This window comes from Orycteropus afer, unplaced genomic scaffold, assembly GCF_000298275.1.
Source record: "Orycteropus afer afer isolate SDZICR_OR568_19922 unplaced genomic scaffold, OryAfe1.0 scaffold00014, whole genome shotgun sequence".
Classification (NCBI taxonomy): domain Eukaryota; kingdom Metazoa; phylum Chordata; class Mammalia; order Tubulidentata; family Orycteropodidae; genus Orycteropus; species Orycteropus afer.
The window spans coordinates 11,035,780-11,056,662 of NW_006921601.1; the positions used below are offsets into that span (position 1 = coordinate 11,035,780).

General features: G+C 43.1%; 1 protein-coding gene across 1 annotated transcript in view; it reads left to right on the forward strand.

The window, feature by feature from the left end:
- Nucleotides 1–3,500: 3,500 nt before the first annotated feature.
- Nucleotides 3,501–20,883, forward strand: part of ARNTL (aryl hydrocarbon receptor nuclear translocator like) — a 34,317-nt gene continuing 16,934 nt past the window's right edge. The window contains exons 1-9 of the mRNA XM_042782829.1: nt 3,501–3,640; nt 4,207–4,227; nt 5,845–5,883; nt 6,189–6,230; nt 8,156–8,313; nt 10,055–10,134; nt 15,201–15,293; nt 16,482–16,599; nt 20,363–20,512. Of these exons, the coding sequence (XP_042638763.1) occupies nt 3,501–3,640; nt 4,207–4,227; nt 5,845–5,883; nt 6,189–6,230; nt 8,156–8,313; nt 10,055–10,134; nt 15,201–15,293; nt 16,482–16,599; nt 20,363–20,512 (841 nt within the window). The remainder of the gene's footprint in view (nt 3,641–4,206; nt 4,228–5,844; nt 5,884–6,188; nt 6,231–8,155; nt 8,314–10,054; nt 10,135–15,200; nt 15,294–16,481; nt 16,600–20,362; nt 20,513–20,883) is intronic.

Genomic DNA, 20,883 nt, shown 5'->3' on the forward strand with positions numbered 1-20,883 from the left:
AATCAAATTCATCTTGAACAGTAAATCAGAGAATAGTCATGAAATTTATGAGAATGAAGAGTAGTAAGAGGGAAAGGACTTGTTCTACTAGATATTAAATGTCATGTAAAATTACAGTATGAAAATAGTGTGGTACTAGAATAGAGATTATTAGATCAAAGAGCAGAAGAGAGAGTCTAGAAGTTAGCAATAAATCAATGAAGGTGGCATTTCGAATTATTGGTAACAGAATGCATGGTCCTGTAAGTGGTGTTGGGACAATTGTCTATTCATTGGAGGGACATAAGTTCACAACCTTAGAGAGTATACAAAAATAATTTTCAAGTAGATTAAAGAGTACCATGCACAAATGCCATAAACAAAACTAAAAGGGAAAAAAAAGTATTTATAATATTGTCTACAAAGAATTGATAACCTTAAAATATGAATTTATTTATTCATTAATTCAGTATGTATTTACTGAGTACTTACTGTGTGCTGAAAAATGTTCTAGACTCCAGGCACATGTCAGTAAACAAAACCAAACTCCTGCTTTCCTACTTTGTATAGTCCAATGAAGAAGACACCTAATAAATAAATATAGAAGTAAATTAAAGTAGGTCAAATTTCAGTAAGGGTTATGGAGGGGAAAACTAAGCAGTGTGAGTAGTTAAGGGAGGGTTTATATTGCATGGGTGTTTAGGGAAACTTCACTGATGAAGTGACATTTGAACATAAACATGAAGGAAAAAAGGAAGACGTGGTTGAATTCTGGATGCCTTTCAAGTGTAGAGCTGATAGATTTGCTGATGGACTGAATGCAGGTTGTGAGAGAAAGCTTTGTCAAGGATGACTTCTGGGTTTGGTGCTTGAGCAACTAGAAGGATTTAAGTGCCACTTAGAGAGAAGGGAATGACTAAGAGGCTCAGTGTGGGGAGAAGCAGGATTGGATTATGGATGGTTTGGCATAGTATAAATAGTATTCGAAGCAATGAAATTTAGATGAGATCTTTTAGAAAGTGAGTATATGGGAAGGGGGTCCAAAGACCTCTATAGGACCTCCATCATTTAGAGGCCAGGAGGATAAGGAGGAACCAGCTTATGAAATCAAAAGGAAGTGATTCCTGAAATAGAAGGAGGACCATTAGAAAGTGGGGACTCTTAAGGCAAGTGACAGTGACAGGGAGAAACTAATATCTCTCTGATGCTGCTGAAGGGTAACATAGGAAGGGAATGGAGAACTGGCCATTTGACTTAGCAGTGGGGAAGTCACTGGTAAACCTAACAAAAACTGTGTATTGGAATGATGGAGAAAAAAGCCGGCCTTGAGTTGGGTTGTAGAGAATAAAAGGAAAGGAATTAGAGACAGAAATGGGGCAGTGGCTGGAGGGATGTTGTTGGTATTAGTTGCTGTCAAGTTGATTCCAGCTTGTGTCGATCCCATATGTGCACCGTAGAACTGTTCCATAGGGTTTCACAGCTGTTGCCTTTCAGAAGCAGATCATCAGGGCTTCTTTCGAGGAGCCTCTGGATGGATTTGAACCACCAACCTTTATGCTAATAGTCCAGTGCTTAACCATTTGTGCCACCCAGGAGCTCCAGCTGGAAGCAAATGGGATATAAATTTTTTGTTCTCTCCAAATGGGAATTATTTCAAAACTTGTATATTTTTTTTCTAATGGCAGTGGGGAAAGTTGATGCAGGGGGTGGAGGGTACTGGAGTGATAGTTTTGAGTGGACAAGAGAAATGGAATCTAGGTACAAATTACAGGTGGTGATCGTAACCAGGAGGAACTAGTTAGGTTGGTAGACATGATCACTGGTCTCTTTTCTTACTAAGATAGGAGACAGAGTTATCAGCCAAGTATGAGGTTTGGGGAGATGTTGAAAGCTTGAGGAGAGAGAAAGTATTAAGTCTTTGATAGAGTGAGAGAATAAATAGATCAGGGAAGTGAAGAATTGACTGGCAGCAGTGAGCATCTCTCATGAAGTGAGAGATCATGGATTGAAAGTGAGAACAGTTAGCGTGTTACATTTTTCTCAACCATATTCAAGTGTACAGATGAACGTGGTTGAGAGACCCATCAATACTAAAGACAGCATGGTAGAAAAATGATGCTGTTGTTAGTTGCTCCAACTCATGATAGTTCTGTGTTCAACATAATGAAATATCCAGTCATCATCAACACAGTCATGAACAATCTTCATGATTGTTAGCATGTTTGAGTCCATTGTTGCTGCCAATCCATAGTGCTTTCTGACCCAGAGGCTAGCATTACAACTATAGGTAATCCATATGGTTTTCATTGGCTAATTTTTGGAGCTGTCCAAATATCCTTACTGACTCCCACTCCATGCCACTTCCGAAGAGAAGTGTGATATTCTGGATTTGGATCCCACTTCCTCCAGCCTTGTTCTTTCCGGTTGCCCCGCCCAAACCTATTTTTCCACGTCTCCTTCGACAGTCCCACATTTTCTTCCCTGTCCTCTTGACTTGTATTAGTTTTCTTCTTTCTCTGTTTTGTTTTGAGATCTATGAACTGGGAACTGACACAGATTTTCTGCCTAGACAGTTTCACTTTCATCTCCCCAGAAAGATCAAGTCTTCTGTCCTCCTTGCCTTCCTGCAGCAGAGCCAGGAGGACAGAAGCCTTGATCATTCTGGCAGGTGTATCACAGTCTTTGGCCCTACTCTCTTGTTTTGCAGATGAGGATCCTTGGGCCCAGACAGAGGGAGTGACAGCCCCAGTCATAGTGTGTGGAGCTCAGACCTCTGCTGCGGGTGGTGCATAGACCTTTTCAACGTGGTTTGGAGTTGGAGTCCCTTGCAAGGTACTTGTCAACCTCATTTTGGGTCCAACTAAGCCTTGAGCTTTTAAAATATAAATTCTCAAAATGTTTTGCAAATACATTTACAGTATATTCATTTCGTTCTGTAAGATTTTCCATCTTGCTAGATATTTTCCAGGATTGATTCAGAGACCTCAGTACAGCTCAGGGTTAGTCCCTCACATGGCTTTTGAACTCTGGTTTATCTGCAGTTTCATATCTCCATCCTCTTCTTTGAATTCCTGTGCTTCAGCAGCACTCCCCACTGGTCATGCTGGGTCATAGACCAGCCTTGGTGTATGTTGCCCTTTTCTTGGAAAGTCATTAAGAAAAAAAATGTTGCCACTGAGCTGACTCCCACTGACCTGTGTGTATGAGAGTAGAACTGGGTTTTCAATGGCTGATTTTTTGGAAATAGACCACTGCTGGGTGAACTCAAGCCTCCCACCTTTTTGGGTGGCAGCCAAGTACATTAACCATTTGCACCACCCAGCAACTCCTTTAGGGACTGTCTTTAGGAGTGGGTAAGAAGGAAACACACCTGGGTGGGTGGGTTGCTGCTGTTTTTTTCTTTTATTGAGCATCTATTGGGTGACAAATGTGAAAGATGTGCTTAAACAGCCCCACCCCACCAGCCCTCTGAAATAAATGTGCCTCTGTGCCCCCTTGTAACCATTCCAGAGCACCCAAATATGGCAGACCAGAGAATGGATATTTCCTCAACAATCAGTGACTTCATATCTCCCGGTCCCACTGACCTCCTCTCCAGCTCCCTCGGCACCAGTGGCATGGATTGCAACCGCAAACGGAAAGGCAGCTCCACTGACTACCAGTAAGACCTTTAGCTCTGCTTTTCCTCTTATTTAAACTTGGTATCAGTTCATGGGCATGGAGCATCTCTTTCTCCTGGAAGATGAGATCCTCTTTGTGGAAAGGGATGGGAATAACAGATCAGACTCCAGGTGGCTGAAGTGTTGGTTGGTTGTTTTAACTCTGGCCCCTGCACCCCACCCCCAGCTCCCAGTTTGCAAGCCAGGAAGGAGCCTCTAGCACTGCTGAGGCCTTATCCCCTCCCCAGTCCCAAATGTTCCACATCAAGGAAAAAATAACAGCCTTAGAGTCAAGCCTGCCTTTTACCCTTTTCTTCACCTTCCTTTGCTCCTTTGAGCAAGAGGACTAAGGCTATGTATGTAATCTCAGTGATTCCAAAGAGAACTTTTCCTGGGGCCTCTCTCTGATGAAAATAGCACACGTGAGGTGCTTAATTAATGTTTGTGCAATGAATGAATGAATGGAGGTTGTCTCTGAAAGCAATATGAGAACATTGATGTTGTCCTTAGACATAATTTAAATTAGTATGTACTTGTTATATTAAATAGTATTTTTGTTTCTTTTTAGACTTGATGACTTTTCTTTTGAGTAAGTAAATTTTCACACTTACAGTCAACTCCTCTCTATCTGTACAAACACCTAGAGAATAAGGCAGCTTAGAGTATTTGAAGGCACATTTTGTTTTTGTTGAGGCAACTGCGTGGAATCTTATCCAAATGTCCATTTAAGAGGTTTTCTGTTGTTTAATGAGGGAAAATCTCCAAGGAGGTATCCCCCCTACAGCAGATGTCCTTTCTGCTGAAGTTCACAGGTCGAATTTGGGGAGCACAGTGACTGGAGGTCAGATGCCCACTAGGAGATGCTATGATTAATATGTAAGTTATCCCAGATAATCAAGAGAGCAAACGCCCAGGGGATGGAGAGGGTGTGAGGACCATGAGGGTGTTCTGCCTTAGTAGTAACTTTCCAACAGAAAGACCAGGTGGTGTTTTCCATGAACCCCTTGTCTTGGGCAAGTGGTGAGGGAGCACTGACATGTTCTGAGACCTCTGTTATCTAGATCTGTGGCTTCCAACATTGTCACCACCCAAGACCTTCGAGCTTTCTTCATGTATCCCAGTTTGCAAACCTTCTTTAATTCATGGAGACTATGTTAATTAAGTAAGGAATTAATAATTCCTTTCCCTATTACTTTTATGCACTAAAGTCATATTCTGTTCACCTGAGATGATCAGCCTGGCCTCAATGAGCAGATACAGTTCTAGACAAAAGGGAGGGGGTTGAAGTGGGGTTCGTTTGCCCACATGGCCTGTATGGTTTCCTCTGAACCTTAGGACTAGCTATAGCAACTCTACCTTTGAGGAAATCAAGGGTCCTCGCTGGAACCACTGCTCTAGATTGTCCCTGATGTGACTCAGTTCTTTTTGCTCTTAAGATTACATTGAAGGGCCATAATCCCTCCTTTCTTCTGGGATAAAGGAGAAAGAAGGAGAGGCTGAGGCAGCTGTCAGCACCCATTTGATTTAGAGGCGGAAGGAAGGAGTGAACTGACCTCAGGTTCCCTGTAAGGGTTTTAGGTCGGTTTCCTACTGAACCCCAAGGTGTCATGAAACCTGAATCTCTGGGGTCTGTGAAAGGGAGGCACATTCCTGCCATCACCCCAGGACCCTCTGTAGCCAAATAGAGTTCCACACTCCACAGCCCCTGCTCCTCTCCATTCCAGTTCCTCAAGCTTAGGGCTTCCCCACCTCAGTTGGGAACCAGAACATTTGGTAGCAGTGCCTTTGAAAAGCTGCCTCGGGGCTCTGCTTGGGACTTCTTTGTTGGTGCTTTGACTTCCCACTCCTCACTTCACTCCCCTCAGCAAATATATATGTGTGCACACATATATTTGATGCTTGTTATGGTTGGCAAATAGATTACACTCCATTTATCCAGAATGACAGGGGAGTGCAGTGTTACTGTTGTTTGGATACTCTTGTTTGATGATCTGGAAAGCCATGAAGGTATTATATGTTAAATTGATCATTTTTTTCTTTTTTTTTTAATTTTTAACTACTACATATCATTAGTTAATACCGTGGCCATTTGAGCTTTCTAGTTGATTGGTTTCTGGATAAATGGGGACTTTCTATATCATGATGATAAGAAGCTGTTCTGTGTGTGCTTGTTAACAAGTCATCACATTCTCTTGTTTCTTTTCAGAGAAAGCATGGACACAGACAAAGACGACCCTCATGGAAGGTACCTGTGTATCCTTAGTAATTTGAACTTCAGGGTCCTTATAGCCATTTTCTTGGCATAATTACATATTCTATTACATGGGACAGGTCCCACCAGTGTCCTCAACTGGGGATAAACAAGGAGGATGTGAGCTTGGGGCTCAGGACTGTCTCCATGCCCTTCCCCCATGTGACTACCAACCAGAAGCCCTTGGGTATCTGTAGAGAGAGAGATGACAGGGATTAAGCAGGGAAGAAAATAGAAATGCATACTTTGCCATTAATGTCCAAGGATTGTGTTTTTATTTTCTGCTTGTTTCTTTCCAGGTTAGAATACACAGAGCACCAAGGGAGGATAAAAAACGCAAGGTAAACTTGGACCTTCACTTTGTCTACAGAGTTATGGTTGCTTAGAGGGCAGTGGGGGAGGCTCTGTGTGTGCCTGGTATCTGTCTGTCTAATCATCCTTTTGAGTACTGTCATGTCCTTAGGAAACAGGAAAGACTGCATGGGCCTTGGTTTCTTGTGGCCTTCTGCCCCTCTGTGCCCTCTAGGCTCAGCTGGCTTCCACTCTTTGCTAAGCATGTTTAATCTGAAAGGGACTTTGGACACAGCAGAAGACAGCCCAAGGCTAAATTTTCCCCTCAGTCTTTAGCAGGTTACTCCTTCCTGACTCAGAGCCCTCCACAGGAGACGAAGCTCAGTGGTTCAAGTCCTGGGCTGCACTTTGCCTTTGAAAAGGACCCTTATTGGACTGTGTCTTAGTTACCTAGTGCTGCCATAACAAAAAATATCACAAGTGGGTGCCTTAAAGAACAGATGTTTATCATCTTACAGTTCCAGAGACTGAAAGTCCAAATCAGAGTCTCAGCCAGGTCAATTCCTTCCAGGTCCTCCTGCCTACTTTCTGTTGACTGCCCATCCCTGCCTATAAGCGAGTCCTCACATGGTGTCTGTCTTTTCCCCATGTTATTTGTCTGTGTCTATTCTGTTCTTTTTATAAGACACTTCTCAGAAGTGATTAGGACCTCCTTGCCCCAGTATGACCTTAATAATTTAACAACTATAATCAAACAAACAAAAAAACCCACCTTACTTCCCAAATAAACCAAACCAAACTCACTGCTGTGCAGTCTGTTTGACTCATAGCATCCGTCCTTGGGTTTCCAAGGCAATATCTCTACAGAAGTAGATTGCCCAATCTTCCTTCCAAGGTCATATTTGCAGGAATAGAGGTTAAGACTTGTTCAGTGATTTGGTGGGACACAATTCAGTCCATAACTAACTGCTAGTTGCAGCTGAAGGCTCTAGTATGGCGGATGGCCGTGTACTCGAGATTCTCTAACTTGGTCGTTCTTGCCTCTGTCCACATTTAACCCCTTTCCATATGGGTTCTCAGCCTTTCCCACCATTAGCAGCCGGGCTGTCTGAGGCAGTGTCATGACACACAGAACCAGGGGACTGCAGAACTCTGCTGACCTGAGACTTCTATCTTCTCCCTCAGAGACCAGCCTCTCTGAGGGAGGTCCCATGCCTCTGCTGCTCCAGCAGCTACAGGAGCTGCGTTTCCAGTTGACACACCTCCTTAGGAGAACAGTCACATATGGCAGGTGCAAATCAGTCAGGACAAGAGTGTGCCACCGGAAGTGTCGTCCTGACTTGACAGGTGGCACCTCTTAGGAGATAGGAGTGTGTGGCATTCTTAGGAGGAAGCTCTAGGGAACAGAATAGCATCTGCAGCTTCTGGATAGGGTTGTGGTTGATCCAAAGATGGCACCGTTAGTTACCTAGTGACTCAATGAGTAAGTCTCCAACAAGAAAACAGTAAAGCCGCTCTTCTGGCCACATGATGGGCTCCTCAGAAACCTTGGAGATAGCTCACCGTGGTCCCACAGGACCCTTGATGCTGGCTAAGCCAGGTGTTTCCTCTGGGGAGCCTCCATCTCCCTTCTTTCCCCAACCGCCCCCCATCCTAAAATCCGATTTTACAAAGGCTGGGAGGACAAGAAATGTGGAAAAGTAAATAACTGTTTACTCTGAAAAAATAATTCTTGTAATATTTCTTCTTACTTCTACGGACAAGGTAAACATAAAACAACTAACACTGGCCTGGAAGTGGGACCACTTTCTTGATGACTTTAGTAGACAAGTCTAATTGGAAACCTTCTGCAAATTCTAAATTTTCCTTGTCAGATGCATATTGAAAGGAGATAAAACTTACTTCTCTTTGTCATTGTTTCCTTTGACTCCTTGACTATATTTTGTGAGTGATCATTTTTCTTATTGTTGCTCAGGGAAGCTCACAGTCAGATTGAGAAGAGACGTCGGGATAAAATGAACAGTTTTATTGACGAATTGGCTTCTCTGGTACCAACATGTAATGCAATGTCCAGGAAATTAGATAAACTTACCGTGCTAAGGATGGCTGTTCAGCACATGAAAACATTACGAGGTGAGACCTTGGGCTTTATTGTCCTTTATGTCCTCACCCACAGTATTCTTGAATCTCTGAGACAAATGTTTATCACTTACATATATAGCTTTGGGAAATATGTGTGTAATTTTCAGCAATAAACAGGATGTCAAAGGAAGTGATTATTGAGCTTATGTGGGTATTGAGATGCAATCTTGCAGCCCCACATCCCTAAGCATACAAGCTGTGTCCTTTGCACACCTCTATAGGTGCATGTAGTTGGGCTAAAGGCAGAGCAGAGAGGACACTGCTGATGCCCCATCTTGCACATATGTGAGCCCAGATCCCACCTAGACCATCATACAATTCAGAAATGTAAGTGCGCAGAGTGACACAAAAAAAATCAGTTTCAGTTTTTAAAGAAGAACATTCTTCATGATTCTTTTGAAGAGTGAGTCACTGGTTGCTGGTTCTTGCTGTATTTATTATCAGGAATGAACATTGATGATATTTTCATCTTCCTGGAATTTTCCCAAACCAGTTTTTTTTTTTTTTTTTTGTGAAGGAGGAAACAGTATTTTCCTTCTTTTCTGATCGTGGGGAGGGTGAGAAAACAGAGGCAGAAAAGTAGAACTGACTTATCCAAACCACAGAAGAAATCTGAAATATATCAGGCATTATAGTGAATCCTGTTCCTGGAATTTTCCACGGCTAGTCTTGTATTGTTTGAGGAAATTGGAAAGTGGACAGTCAAATCTCTGACCTGCATGGTAAAAGAACTACATCTTTTATTTCACAAACCCATCAGAAATGAGAAGTAGCTGGTTTTATCTGAGTTTTGATAATTATTCAGAAATATAAATGTATCATGTGCTTAGAGAAGGCAGTTAATACTCATATTAGTGAAAAGGGTATAGGTTAAATTAAATTGGAAGGAAAACAGTAGCAAGTTTCCAACTATAATAAACATCAGGGATGTGGATCAATATGTGCCTGGTTAGTTGATCTAAAAGTCACAAAACACATCCTGTTTACCTGCTTCCTCTTGGTACTTTGAATTGTTATGGATTGGTTGCGTTTTAGTTTTTCATTATTCTGGTAACCATTCTGCAGATACCAAGTCGTTTACTGCTGACATTTTTCTCGGTTAAATTATTGTTCTCCTGAAAGATGCCAGACTGACAGCCTTTTAAACACAAGTCTTGGCCCCTTTTAGTCCTGAGAGCTGGAGCTGCCTTTACTGAAGTAATGCATTTGGCCGGGTTGCCAAGCTCATTTAATTCACCCCTGATGAAGAGGAACTCGCACTAAGTGCCTTCCACAACATATTTACTCAGGGCCAGGCAGACTGAATGATTTCCCAAGAATATTTGGAGTGGTGATTTGAAGGACTGCTAGATAACCCATTTAATACAGATCTTGGAAAGAGACTCCTCTCAGAAGCTGCTACTGCCTTGCTTCTCAAGCTGTCTTCTGTCTCAGAAGCAGGAGATGTTTAACATCGTTCATTTATCTCTTGGTTTTTCCTGTAATGAGAAAAGCAAGCATAGTACATCTCCTCTGGGCAACAGTGTTCTCTTTCAATGGGATTCTCTTTACCCTCACAGAATTCTGTCCAAAGTCAGATCTAGCCTTGCCTCAGTTAAGGAAAAATAATATAAAATTTAAGTCCCAGTGGTAGAGACTTGGCCACATATGGAGAGTGTGATGCAGTGAAATGGAATGAGACATTATCTGAATATAAAGTGTACTAGTGCTATCTCCTTTATTTCCCCCCAAGGTGCCACCAATCCATACACAGAAGCAAACTACAAACCAACTTTTCTGTCAGATGATGAATTGAAACACCTCATTCTCAGGGTATGTTGCAATAACAGGATTGTTTTATACAATATTTCTTTTTATGCATTTCAGAATTAAGTACTTGAATGTGGGAATTTGTTGTCTCAGCATTGAACCTTTCCAGGCCCACTTCTTTCAGGTTTCCACCGTTATCTTAGTATTTGGACAGCCTTCACATGCCTGCTGCGAGACCTCTCCCCTCCTCATCTAACTTTTCTTTGGCAAAACTGAAAGTCTGTGTTACTATGACTTTTAAACAGAAGAGGCAAGATTTTTTAAAAAGTAGGAGGTAGTTAAAAATCACATTCCGCCATGAAGGTTTTAGGAAAGGATTGCAAACTCACACAGTCAAGAGCTACTCTTAGCCTGAGCTAACCACTGGTACAAAAAAGTCCACATAAATCTTCGCAACAAAATCCCATCAAAACAACATTCCCAAAGATTTGGTGGGCCAAAGAGGAAAGAAATGGGGATGGTAGAAGCTTTTACCTGCTTCATGTTAGTGCTCTCTCTTGCTAAGTCTCTGCAGAGGGACAGTTAAGGTGGCATCATCGGAACTTCTGGCTTATGGGCAGAATTAGGTCTGTGTGTGGTTCCAAGGCCTGCTTCTAGGTAGACAGTGTGAGATTAACTTGAAATGGATAGTAAGAAACGAGATTCAGAAACATGTCTTTGAGCAAATTCTGAGAAAGGAAAACAACAACAACAACATAGTAACTCTAAGGAAAGATACCCACTCCTGTCCTCTGCGCTGCTTAGACTGATCTCACTGGCTGAGCCCCCACAGAATCTTAGAACCTTTCTTTGAGCAGAAGTTTGCAAAGCCCGGAGATCGAGGGTAGTCCAACTGGATATTTGCATCATAGCTATCCATTGTCAGCTCGATCTGGCTTCAGGGCCTTCAGGATCTTGTCTGCCTGCTCACCCTGAGACTCTTCCCAGCCCCTCACGATGCTTCATATCAAATTGGAAAGGTTTCCAGCTGCAAGGAATAAAACAAACCAGAAACCAAACTCACTGGCACTAAGTTGATTCCAATTCATAGAGCAACCCCCATTGGGTTTCCAAGGTTGTAAATCTCTATGGAAGCAGACTGCCCCATCTTTCTTCTGCAGAGCAACTAGTGATTTTGAACCACTGATCTTTTGGTTAGCAGCCAAATGTCTTAACCACTGCATGACCAGAGTTCCTTACAAGGAATACAAGGCCTAATAAATAAACAGTATTTTGTTTGACTGCTAACCAGAAGGCTGGTGGTTCAAATCCATCAGCCACTCCTCAGAAGGAAGGTTGGACAATCTACTTCTGTAGTGGTAACTGCCTGGGAAATCCAAGGAGGGGTTGCTGTGAGTCAGGACTGACTCGACCACAGTGAGTTTGGTTTTTTATTTGCTTGTTTGTTTCTCAGGTAGAGCAGGCCCTGATGCAGGCTGTGCAGGGTGGGTGTGGTGGCTCAGTGAGCAGGAACCCAGGCTCTGCCAATCTGCTCACACCATCATCCTAAGCTAGCATGCTAGCTCATTTCCTCAAAGTAACAAGATGGCTGTGCCAGGTCTGGGTAACCACCAGCCAGAAAAAAAGAGTAGTGAAGGCTCCAGACCAGTGTCCCTTTGATCAGGAAAGGATACACTTCCCTGGAAGCTCAATAGTAAGTAGACTTCAGTTTTTTCCAAAATCATGTCATCTGGTCACCCCAGGCTGCAGGGCAGGTTACAGAAGCAAGTATTTAGGTTTGTGAGTCTCCATAGTGGAAATAGTCAAGAGAGAAGAGGGTGAAGAATAGGTGCTATCTGGGCCAGCCAGTGGTATTTTCCACACACACTTTCAGAGGGCACATAGTTTGCTAAATTTCCCTGCAGAAGTGGCTCCTTCAGCGCAGTACAGGCCCTCAGCTGTGGTCTGGTTGGCCTGGCCTTGAGAGGACTGGTGCCTCCCTTGCTGTTGAAGTCATCTTACTCATGCCACATTTGGAGCAACTGTAGTACTGTACCTCCCCAACTCTCTTGTACATAATTATTGTTCAACCAGTTTTTTTTTACCACCTTGTATAGGTTCAGTTAGTTTTTTTGAACCTAACATAGGTCTTCTCTTTTATCTCTGTCAAAATCCATTTATTAGATGACCCCATGTTCCAGCTTGTCATTAATGATCTTTTGAAGCTTCATGTGACTTGTAACTATGATAGGCGTGTCTTCTGTGTCTTTTGATTTTCATTAATTAACTAATTCAACAAGCATTTTTGAGTGCTTACTGTATGCATGGCACTGTTCTGAAAACATCCAAATCCATGATAAGCACTTGAACTAGGGTAGGGCTGAGGATTCCCAGTGGGGTTGTGACAGTCTTTTGCTTACCGCTGTCAGGACACAGTTATTCAGGTCTGCCTTCAGCTCTTCATCGTTTTCTTAAAGATGTTTCTTGGTCTCAGGGAGGATTTGCTGAAATTAAGACACAAACTATGTGTGCAGTGTCCCCAGAGCTACCATCAGGGCTAGCTTCATAGATTTGTAGCTGTGCATTGGCCATATTCACTGACCTCTAGAACCTACGTCTTTCCCTTGGATGTGTTGAAATTCTTTTTGCCCATGTCATCATTTCTTGCTTGAGTCTGTCCGGCATTTCCTCCCACTTGCCATTCCCTCTAGAATGTCACAGTCACTTTCTTCCTAGGTGCCGTTCATGCCACATAACTACATCAATGAAGAACCTCAAAACACTTCTCTTGTTAAATATAAGACTGTCTGCAAGGCAAGGAAGGGAGTTATTAATACCCTATTTTTTGACAGAATGAGGCTTCCAGCAGATGGTGCTTGGAAAGCAGCTTCCCTCTCACTGCATCCCTTGCCCCTGGGCAGTTTAGAGACCTAACTTTGGAAAGGATCAGCCCTAGCTTCCTTCTTTCCTTCTAGCTGAGTAGCCTGCTGTTATCTTTTTTAGCAATAGTGAATCTGTTCTCTCCCTCACTTCTTTTATCCAGCCCATTGCAAGTACCCTTCTTTTTCCATCTGACACAGAAATTCATTTCCTATTTCTTTGAATTAAAGTATATCCCAAAGGCCTTTTTTGTGGAAAGGGTCATAGATTTCTCTATCGTTGTTGTTATGTGCTGTTGAGTCAGACCCGACTCATAGCAAACCCCTCCTTGAGTTGCCGAGACAGTATCACTGCAGAAGTAGATTGTCCCCTCTTCCTTCCGAGGAGTGGCTGGAGAGTTTGAGCCACCAGCCTTCTGGTTAACAGTCAAGTGCTCTAGATTATTTAAAAAGACTAAGGACTAGTGAATCAAGACAGATTGGAGCTACTAAGAGCAAGTATGTGAAAGAAGGCCAGCACTCCTCTGCAGCAGGGACTGTTTCAACCGGAGCTGAATGGTTGTCCATTCTGAAAGTGGTGGATAGGATTCTTGTACAGGTAGAAAAAACATCCTAAGTCAGATATTTTAGCTTTGGTATTCACATGCTTCAGTCTGGACCAAATATTGTCTTGTCTTGTTGCTGTTGTTGTTAGGTGCCATGCATTCAGTTCCAACTCATAGCGACCCTGTGGACAACAGAACAAAACCCTGCCCAGTCCTGCGCCATCCTCACAATCCTTGCTGTGCTTGAGCCCATCATTGCAGCCACTGTGTCAGTCCATCTCAGTGAGGGTCTTCCCCTTTTTCGCTGACCCCCTACTTTACCCAGAATGATACCCTTCTCTAGGGACTGCTCCTTTCTGACCATATGACCAAAGTCGGTGAGAGGAAGTCTGGCCTTTCTCCCTTCTAATGAGCATTCTGGCTGCACTTCTTCTAAGACAGATTTATTTGTTCTTCTGGCAGTCTATAGTATTTTCAGTGTTCTTTGCCAACACAGTTCAAATGCATCAGTTCTTCTTGGGTCTTCCTTGTTCATTGTCCAGCTTTCACATGAATATGAGGTGACTGAAAATACCATGGCTTGGGTCAGGCACACCTTAGTCTTCAAAGTAGCATCTTTATAACACTTGAAAGAAGTCTTTGCAGCAGATTTGCCCAGTGCAGTATGACATTTGATTTCTTGACTGCTGCTTCCATGGCTCCATTGGCATTTTAGATTTTACCTGTATTTGAAGTGAAGAAGGGGCAAGAAGAATCCAAGGGGAAAACTGGGCTTAACTTCTCTTGTCTTACTTAGTATACACACCTGATCAAGGGGTATTTGTGAGCAGTGGTTCTCCAACCCTTACATTAAAGTCACGTCAGGGGGCCTAAAAGCCCACTGCCATCAAGTCAATTCTGACTCCTAGTGTCGTATAGGACAGGGTAGAACTGCTCTGTAGAGTTTCTAGGGCTGTAAATCTACGGAACCAGACTGCCTCATCTTTCTCACATGGAGAGGCTGGCGGGTTCAAACTGCCTGCCTTTTGGTTAGCAGCCGAATGCTTTAACCACTACCCTCCCAGAGTTCCTGCCTGAAGGGGCAGCAGTATTAAAACAATGCCAGTTCAACCCAGACCAATGGATCTAGAGACTCCACTAGGGAGCAAAGCATCAGCATTTATAAAACATAAGAAAGCACTCCAGGGTTGAGAAGCATTGCCCTAGAGAGCTCCCTATAAATGGAGGTGTTCAAGTTGAGAACATATGGTGGCAGAGATATTGAGAGGTGATGCTGATCTTCAAGAGTCCTTTCAACCTGAGATTCTATGATTCTACTGAGAGTTGTTGTATCAATAAAATACACCATCATACAATTAAAAAAAAATTTAGGCTGGATTCTGCTTTGAAGTAGAATTCACTTGAATTATACTTTACCTGTAATCATTAGAAGATGTATGTATGTATATATACATTTGCCATGGAGAGGATCTTACTATACTGGTGGGTTTAAACCACCATCCTTCTGGTTAGCTGTCAAACGCTTTAGGCACTGCACCACTAGAGCTCCTTACTATACTCACAAGGAGTTTGGTTTAAGAATCCCTTTCTCGGGATATTGGTGAAACAGATAATTGCGTTCCTCTGGATGCCTAGAAAACAAATCCTTGATTTGCTATCAGATAGAGTGATCACAAATCATGTTTCCTAATGTGTGATAAATTGATTATACATTTCTCCTAAATAGGCAGCAGATGGATTTTTGTTTGTCGTAGGATGTGACCGAGGGAAGATTCTGTTTGTCTCAGAGTCTGTGTTTAAGATCCTCAACTACAGCCAGGTATTGTTCCTGCTTCTACGCTCCTGTTGTTGGCCAGCCCTCACAGCAGTCAGAAATGTCACTCCCTTTTTCAGAATAATTATAGAATATAAGTCACATGCAAAATGCATGTATTGTTTTTCTCCCCTACATCCTTCTCCCAGAAAACTCTTAACTTCTGTTAAGAAGTTAAACTTGGGAAACTCTTTTAATATGTTCCATTCCCCCCCCCCCATTGGAAGTGTTGACTCTGATCTGATCAGCAACTTCCTAATTTTGTTAATGCTGCAAAATAAATATGCCACAACTAGTGGGCTGGAGGGAAGAGTCAAGGGCCTATATGACAAGGAAGAATGGTGGGTGGGGTAATACGGTATCAGAGAATAAGACAGTTGGGAATCCACTGTGTTTGCAGTGATGTGTCACTTGCCAGCTGAGTGGTCTTAAGGGAGTCATTTAGCTCTGTAATACCTCAGTCTGCTCAGAAAAATGATTATAGTAGTGTAGACCTTTTATGATTTTTTGTAGGATCAAATAAGATGAGCATTTATGAAAGCTGCTAGGACAGAGCTCTTACCTATTATGTCCTCATGGTTTTCATTCATTCATCCATTCACTCATTCACAAACTGGTGTTTGCATGGAAGTTTGGTAGGAAGAAGAACTGAAGAATCAAAATAACATTTGTATAAATTAGAATTAATGTAGCATTTAACTTTCTCAAACTGTTTTGCTCTTTTTGTTCTCAGAGCAAAGTTAGGAAGTTTTTATCATCTCTGTTGACAGACAAGGTGACTGAGGCATATACAGTGTGACGTGACTTGCTTAAGAGCCGAGAGGCTGAATGGGAAAGCTTCAGTCAGAGCCCACATTCTGCATTCCTCTTCTGAGCTCTTAGGATTTTTTAGGGGGAATCAGAAATAAAAAGGAATATATACAGCCAAAAGATTCTTCCCTTAGAGGAACATGAACTATTTATATAACGGAGCCCTCTCTTTTTTTGCTCATAGGTTATCAAAATCCACTTCCTATTGCCTCATTCACTGTGTCTATATCCAGGCAAAGTGGTTAGACATATGTACATGTTCAAATATGAAATGTTTGAAATTATCATGCTTAAAATACAAAAGAAAGGCAAAGGATGTACTTGTTGGAAAATTTATATCCCACATGCAGTTTCCTTTTCATTTTTAACATTTCACCCCCACAGAACGATCTGATTGGTCAGAGTTTGTTTGACTACCTGCATCCTAAAGATATCGCCAAAGTCAAGGAGCAGCTCTCCTCTTCCGACACCGCACCCCGGGAGCGGCTCATAGATGCAAAAAGTGAGTAGAGGAGAAGGCTTCTGCTGTTTCCTCAGCTCCATGCTCACGGGCATGGCCCCTGGCGGCCACCACTGTGCGCAGAGCAGAGTGCAATGTGTGTGGAAGGTCTCAGGCTCCGGGTTTCTACCTCCCTGTCCTTTCTCTGGGTCACAGGTGCTATGTTTGGCTACATGAATTATTGGTATTCTTTTGTGTTTGTTTTACAAAAAGAAGGAAAAATTCAATTTCCAAATTTATTGGGAGGAAGAAGAGCTATTTTGACCTGATTCTTTCTGAGTTTGAGTCATTTTTGTTTCAGAATCTAGAAATTCCCAGTTCTGTGGTCCTGAGTTTAAAGGGCTCAAGCCAGTTTGAGTTGTTTTCACAGAATGATGTTATCACCTTTATGTATCTGTGTTACATACATGAAACTTTATAAGATAAAGGAAGAAAACTTCAAATATTTAAGTCTGATGGTTCCTGTACTAAAGTGGTTCCTTATTAGATTGGCTCCCCCTCCTGGCTTCCCTCTTGTGGCAGCCGACCCACCGTTCATATTCTCAAGCCATTTTCCTGTTCCTGTAACCCCTCCTGTACCTGCTGTGTGAAGCCCCCGGAGCCGTGCTCTCCTTCAGCCCCAAGGGAGGCTGTGTACTACAGCAGTTAAAAGTATAGACCCTAGAGCCATACTGCCTGGGTTCAAGTCCTGGCTCCACCATGTATTAGCTGTGTGACCTTGGACAAATCACTTAATCTCTCTGTGCCTCAGTATCCTTATCTGATACTCAGTATCCTTATCTGCAATGCCCGTTTCATTGCATTGTTGTTAATATACATAAAGCACATGGCACTGTTCCCAGCACATAGTAAGCACACTGTCAGTGTTAACCGTTAATTGCTTTCACCTTGGCCCAGTACAGACTGGCCTAAGTAGTTTCCTATTTCCACAATCTCCATTTTAATCCCTGGAGGGAAATACCACCAGAGTAATCTCCTCTAATACATCCTTTTCACTAAGGCATCATCTCCTTCCAAATAGTAAAATGCAGTCCCTGGTGGTACTGTTACCCTTTAGAGTCTGGCCCTGGCTTTCTTTCTTTTTTTAATTTGAGTATTTATTATCTTCACTTTTGTATTTTGTTATTTTATTGTGGTAAAAATGTACACAACAGAACAGACATCAATTCAACGATTTGTACATGTGTAGTTCAGTGGCCTCGAGTACCTTGTTCACTTGCCAACCAGTCTCATTATCCGTTTGCAAATTATCCCACCACTGTTCACATAAACTCAGTGCCCCCTAGGCAACAGCTCCCTTTTTTCCCCTTCTTTCCACCCCTAATAGCCAGTAATAATTTTTGATTTCTGTATATTTGCTCATTTCATATACTATATATTTTTTCACATAGAACATGCACATGTAAATAATATGCACATGCATATAACATGCATAGCGCACTCAGGAAACTAACACACGGGGGGTTGTGTGGTTTGCAAGAACTGTAGAATGCACAAGTTATTGTGCACAAATGTGAGATCATACAGTATTTGTCCTTTGTACTTGTGTTTTGTGCAGTGGACTAACTTTGCTCAAGGATTCCCGGGGTGGTACAAATGGTTAAGCACTCAGCCACTAGCTGAAAGGTTGCAGTTCAAAACTACCCATAGGTACCCTGGAAGAGAGCCCTCTGCTTCCAAAAGGTTACAGCCCTGAAAACTTCATAGGACAGCTCTGCTCTGTATTCATGGGGTCACCATGAGTCCACTTGAGAGCAACCTGGCATTTTTTAGTGACCTGAGGAGAAAAGATGAATGATGTTTGGTCCTTGTCTTTAAGGTTCTTCTCAAATAGACAGACAAGCAGACAGATGGCACCCCGCATAGTAAGTGCAGCCGTAGAAATAGCACCAAGCACAGAGAGTGGAATGACTCATTCTCATGTGGGTGCAAGGGGAAGCATCACCAAGTAGGTGACAACTGAGGTGGGTTGGAAAAGTTGACTTAATTTTGTTAGGTGATGGAGGGAGGAAATGAGCAAAGGAAACAACTTGTGGAGGGGTGCAGAGTGTGGAGCTGTGTGGCTTGCCTGGTGCTGTTGGAGCAAAATGTGTGGAGCCGTGGAGCTGGACCACAATGACCCTTTCACCCGTGGGGACACGGTGAAGGGCTCTCAGCTGGGTGGGGCAGATCAGATTGGTGTTCTGGGGACAATCAGAGAGGTGGCAGTGTGGGAGGCAGGTTGTTGTTGTTGTTGTTGTTATGTGCCGTCGAGTCGGCCCTGACTCATAGCGACCCCTCCTTGGGTTTCCGAGGCAGTATCACTACGGAAGTAGGATTGCCCAACCTTCCTTCCGAGGAGTGGCTGGTGGGTTTGAACCGCCAGCCTTCTGGTTAGCAGTCAAGTGCCTTAGCCACTATGCTACCAGAGCTCCCGGGAGGCAGGTTAGAGGGGCTGAAACCCATGAGAAGTCCTCTCTTTAGACAGTTTCTCCCATGATAAGAGTGGGGTGCTCGTTCTCCCCTGGGTATGATTTGTAGCCCTCGGCTTCTGCAGCTGCACTGGCGAGTGACCAGTGTTTCTTCAGAAGGAGTGCGCTTCAGAATCACCTAGGGAGCTGCTTCACCATAGTCACGCTCCACCTCCAGAGACTCAGATGTAGTTGGTCAAGAACATAATGCAGGAAACATAATGTCAGCCACAAATATGAGCCTCATGTAATGTTGTATTTCCTGTTGGCCACAGTAAAATAAGTAAAAATTAATATAAAATTAGCTTTAATGGTATATTTTACCTAACCCAATATCTAAATTATTTCAATTTGCAATAATTGTAAAAGAAAAAAAAAATGAGGTCTTTTACAGTCTTTTTTTTTTTCCTGCTCAGTCTTTGAAGTCCCCTGTGTACTCCACACAGCACATCTCAGTCTGAACTGCCCCAGTTCAGGCGCTCAGCAGCCGCACGTAGCTAACGGCGACCATCATGGACGGTGCGCCAGCATGGGGTCTCATGGTCTGGAAATAAAGTCCCCAGGGATTCTTACCTCCAGCCAAGTTGAGAACATAAGCCATTTCTGCTTCCTCCTTTCCCTCCCAATATCCAAATCTTGCCCATCCTCCATGTCTTAGCCCAATGTCTTCCTCCTGTGGGAAGCCTTTCCCCAAGAGCCCCAGCTAGTATCAGACTTCCTCCTGTGAAAAACACAGCTTCTCTATGCCCCTTACTCGGCACTAATCAAATATCCATACAAACAGTTAACATGCTCGGCTGCTAACTGAGAGGTTGGCCATTCAAGCCCAGCCAGAGGCACTTCAGAAGAAAGGCTTGGTTATAGACTTGAAAACATCAGCTTTTGAAAACCCTATGGGACACATTTCTATTCCAGTACACAGGGGTCACCATGAGTCAGAATCAACTTGATGGCAGCTGATTTTTAATCATACATCGCCTATGTTACTATTAATCTTTTCATCGTGTGCTCCCATATCCCTTTTTCATTCGTAACCTCCTGTTAGACGGAGACCCCGTGCTGTATTTCATTTTATCCCATAGTACCTAGTTCACGTCCAGTACCGGCTTTCTACATGATCTGTAGACGTTTCGGCACTGACAGCACACCTGTCCATAGCACATCTTTTAAGGCCTAAACTGGGGTCAAATGTTACTCTCATGCTGTCGTTATGAAACAGTGAGACAGGAGAGAAAAGGCTTTGTTCAAGGTCACAGCCCCCCTCCTGACAGACACCACTGCTCTCAGTTCATCACGTTTTGTGTATTGATTTGCAGCTGGACTTCCAGTTAAGACAGATATAACCCCCGGGCCGTCTCGATTATGTTCTGGAGCACGCCGTTCTTTCTTCTGTAGGATGAAGTGTAATAGGCCTTCAGTCAAGGTTGAAGACAAGGATTTCCCCTCCACCTGCTCAAAGAAGAAAGGTAACAGTTGAACAGTTCTGTAAAATCCTGTTGCACGTGAGGCTGTCTTTCTGCCGTAGAGCTCTGAGCAGGATATTGGTTCAGAAGTTTCTAGCTGGCCAGAGCTGCAGGGCTCAGGACTACTGGCAGGACCCTTCCTCCAGTTTAGGGCAGTTGGAGAGCAGAGAAGCCCTGGTGTGTTCTCATGATGACAGAGATTTGTAGAGAGGGTTCCTCTTTTGAAATTCTGTTTATTTTAATGTAGTTAGGAAGGAATGCTCTCAGCTACAGTCCTAGCCACCTCTTGGGTACCCTGCCAGTCCACCAAATTGGTTTTTGGTGAGTTCACCAGTGACCTTTGTGCAGCTAAATTGCAGTGGACACGGTATTGC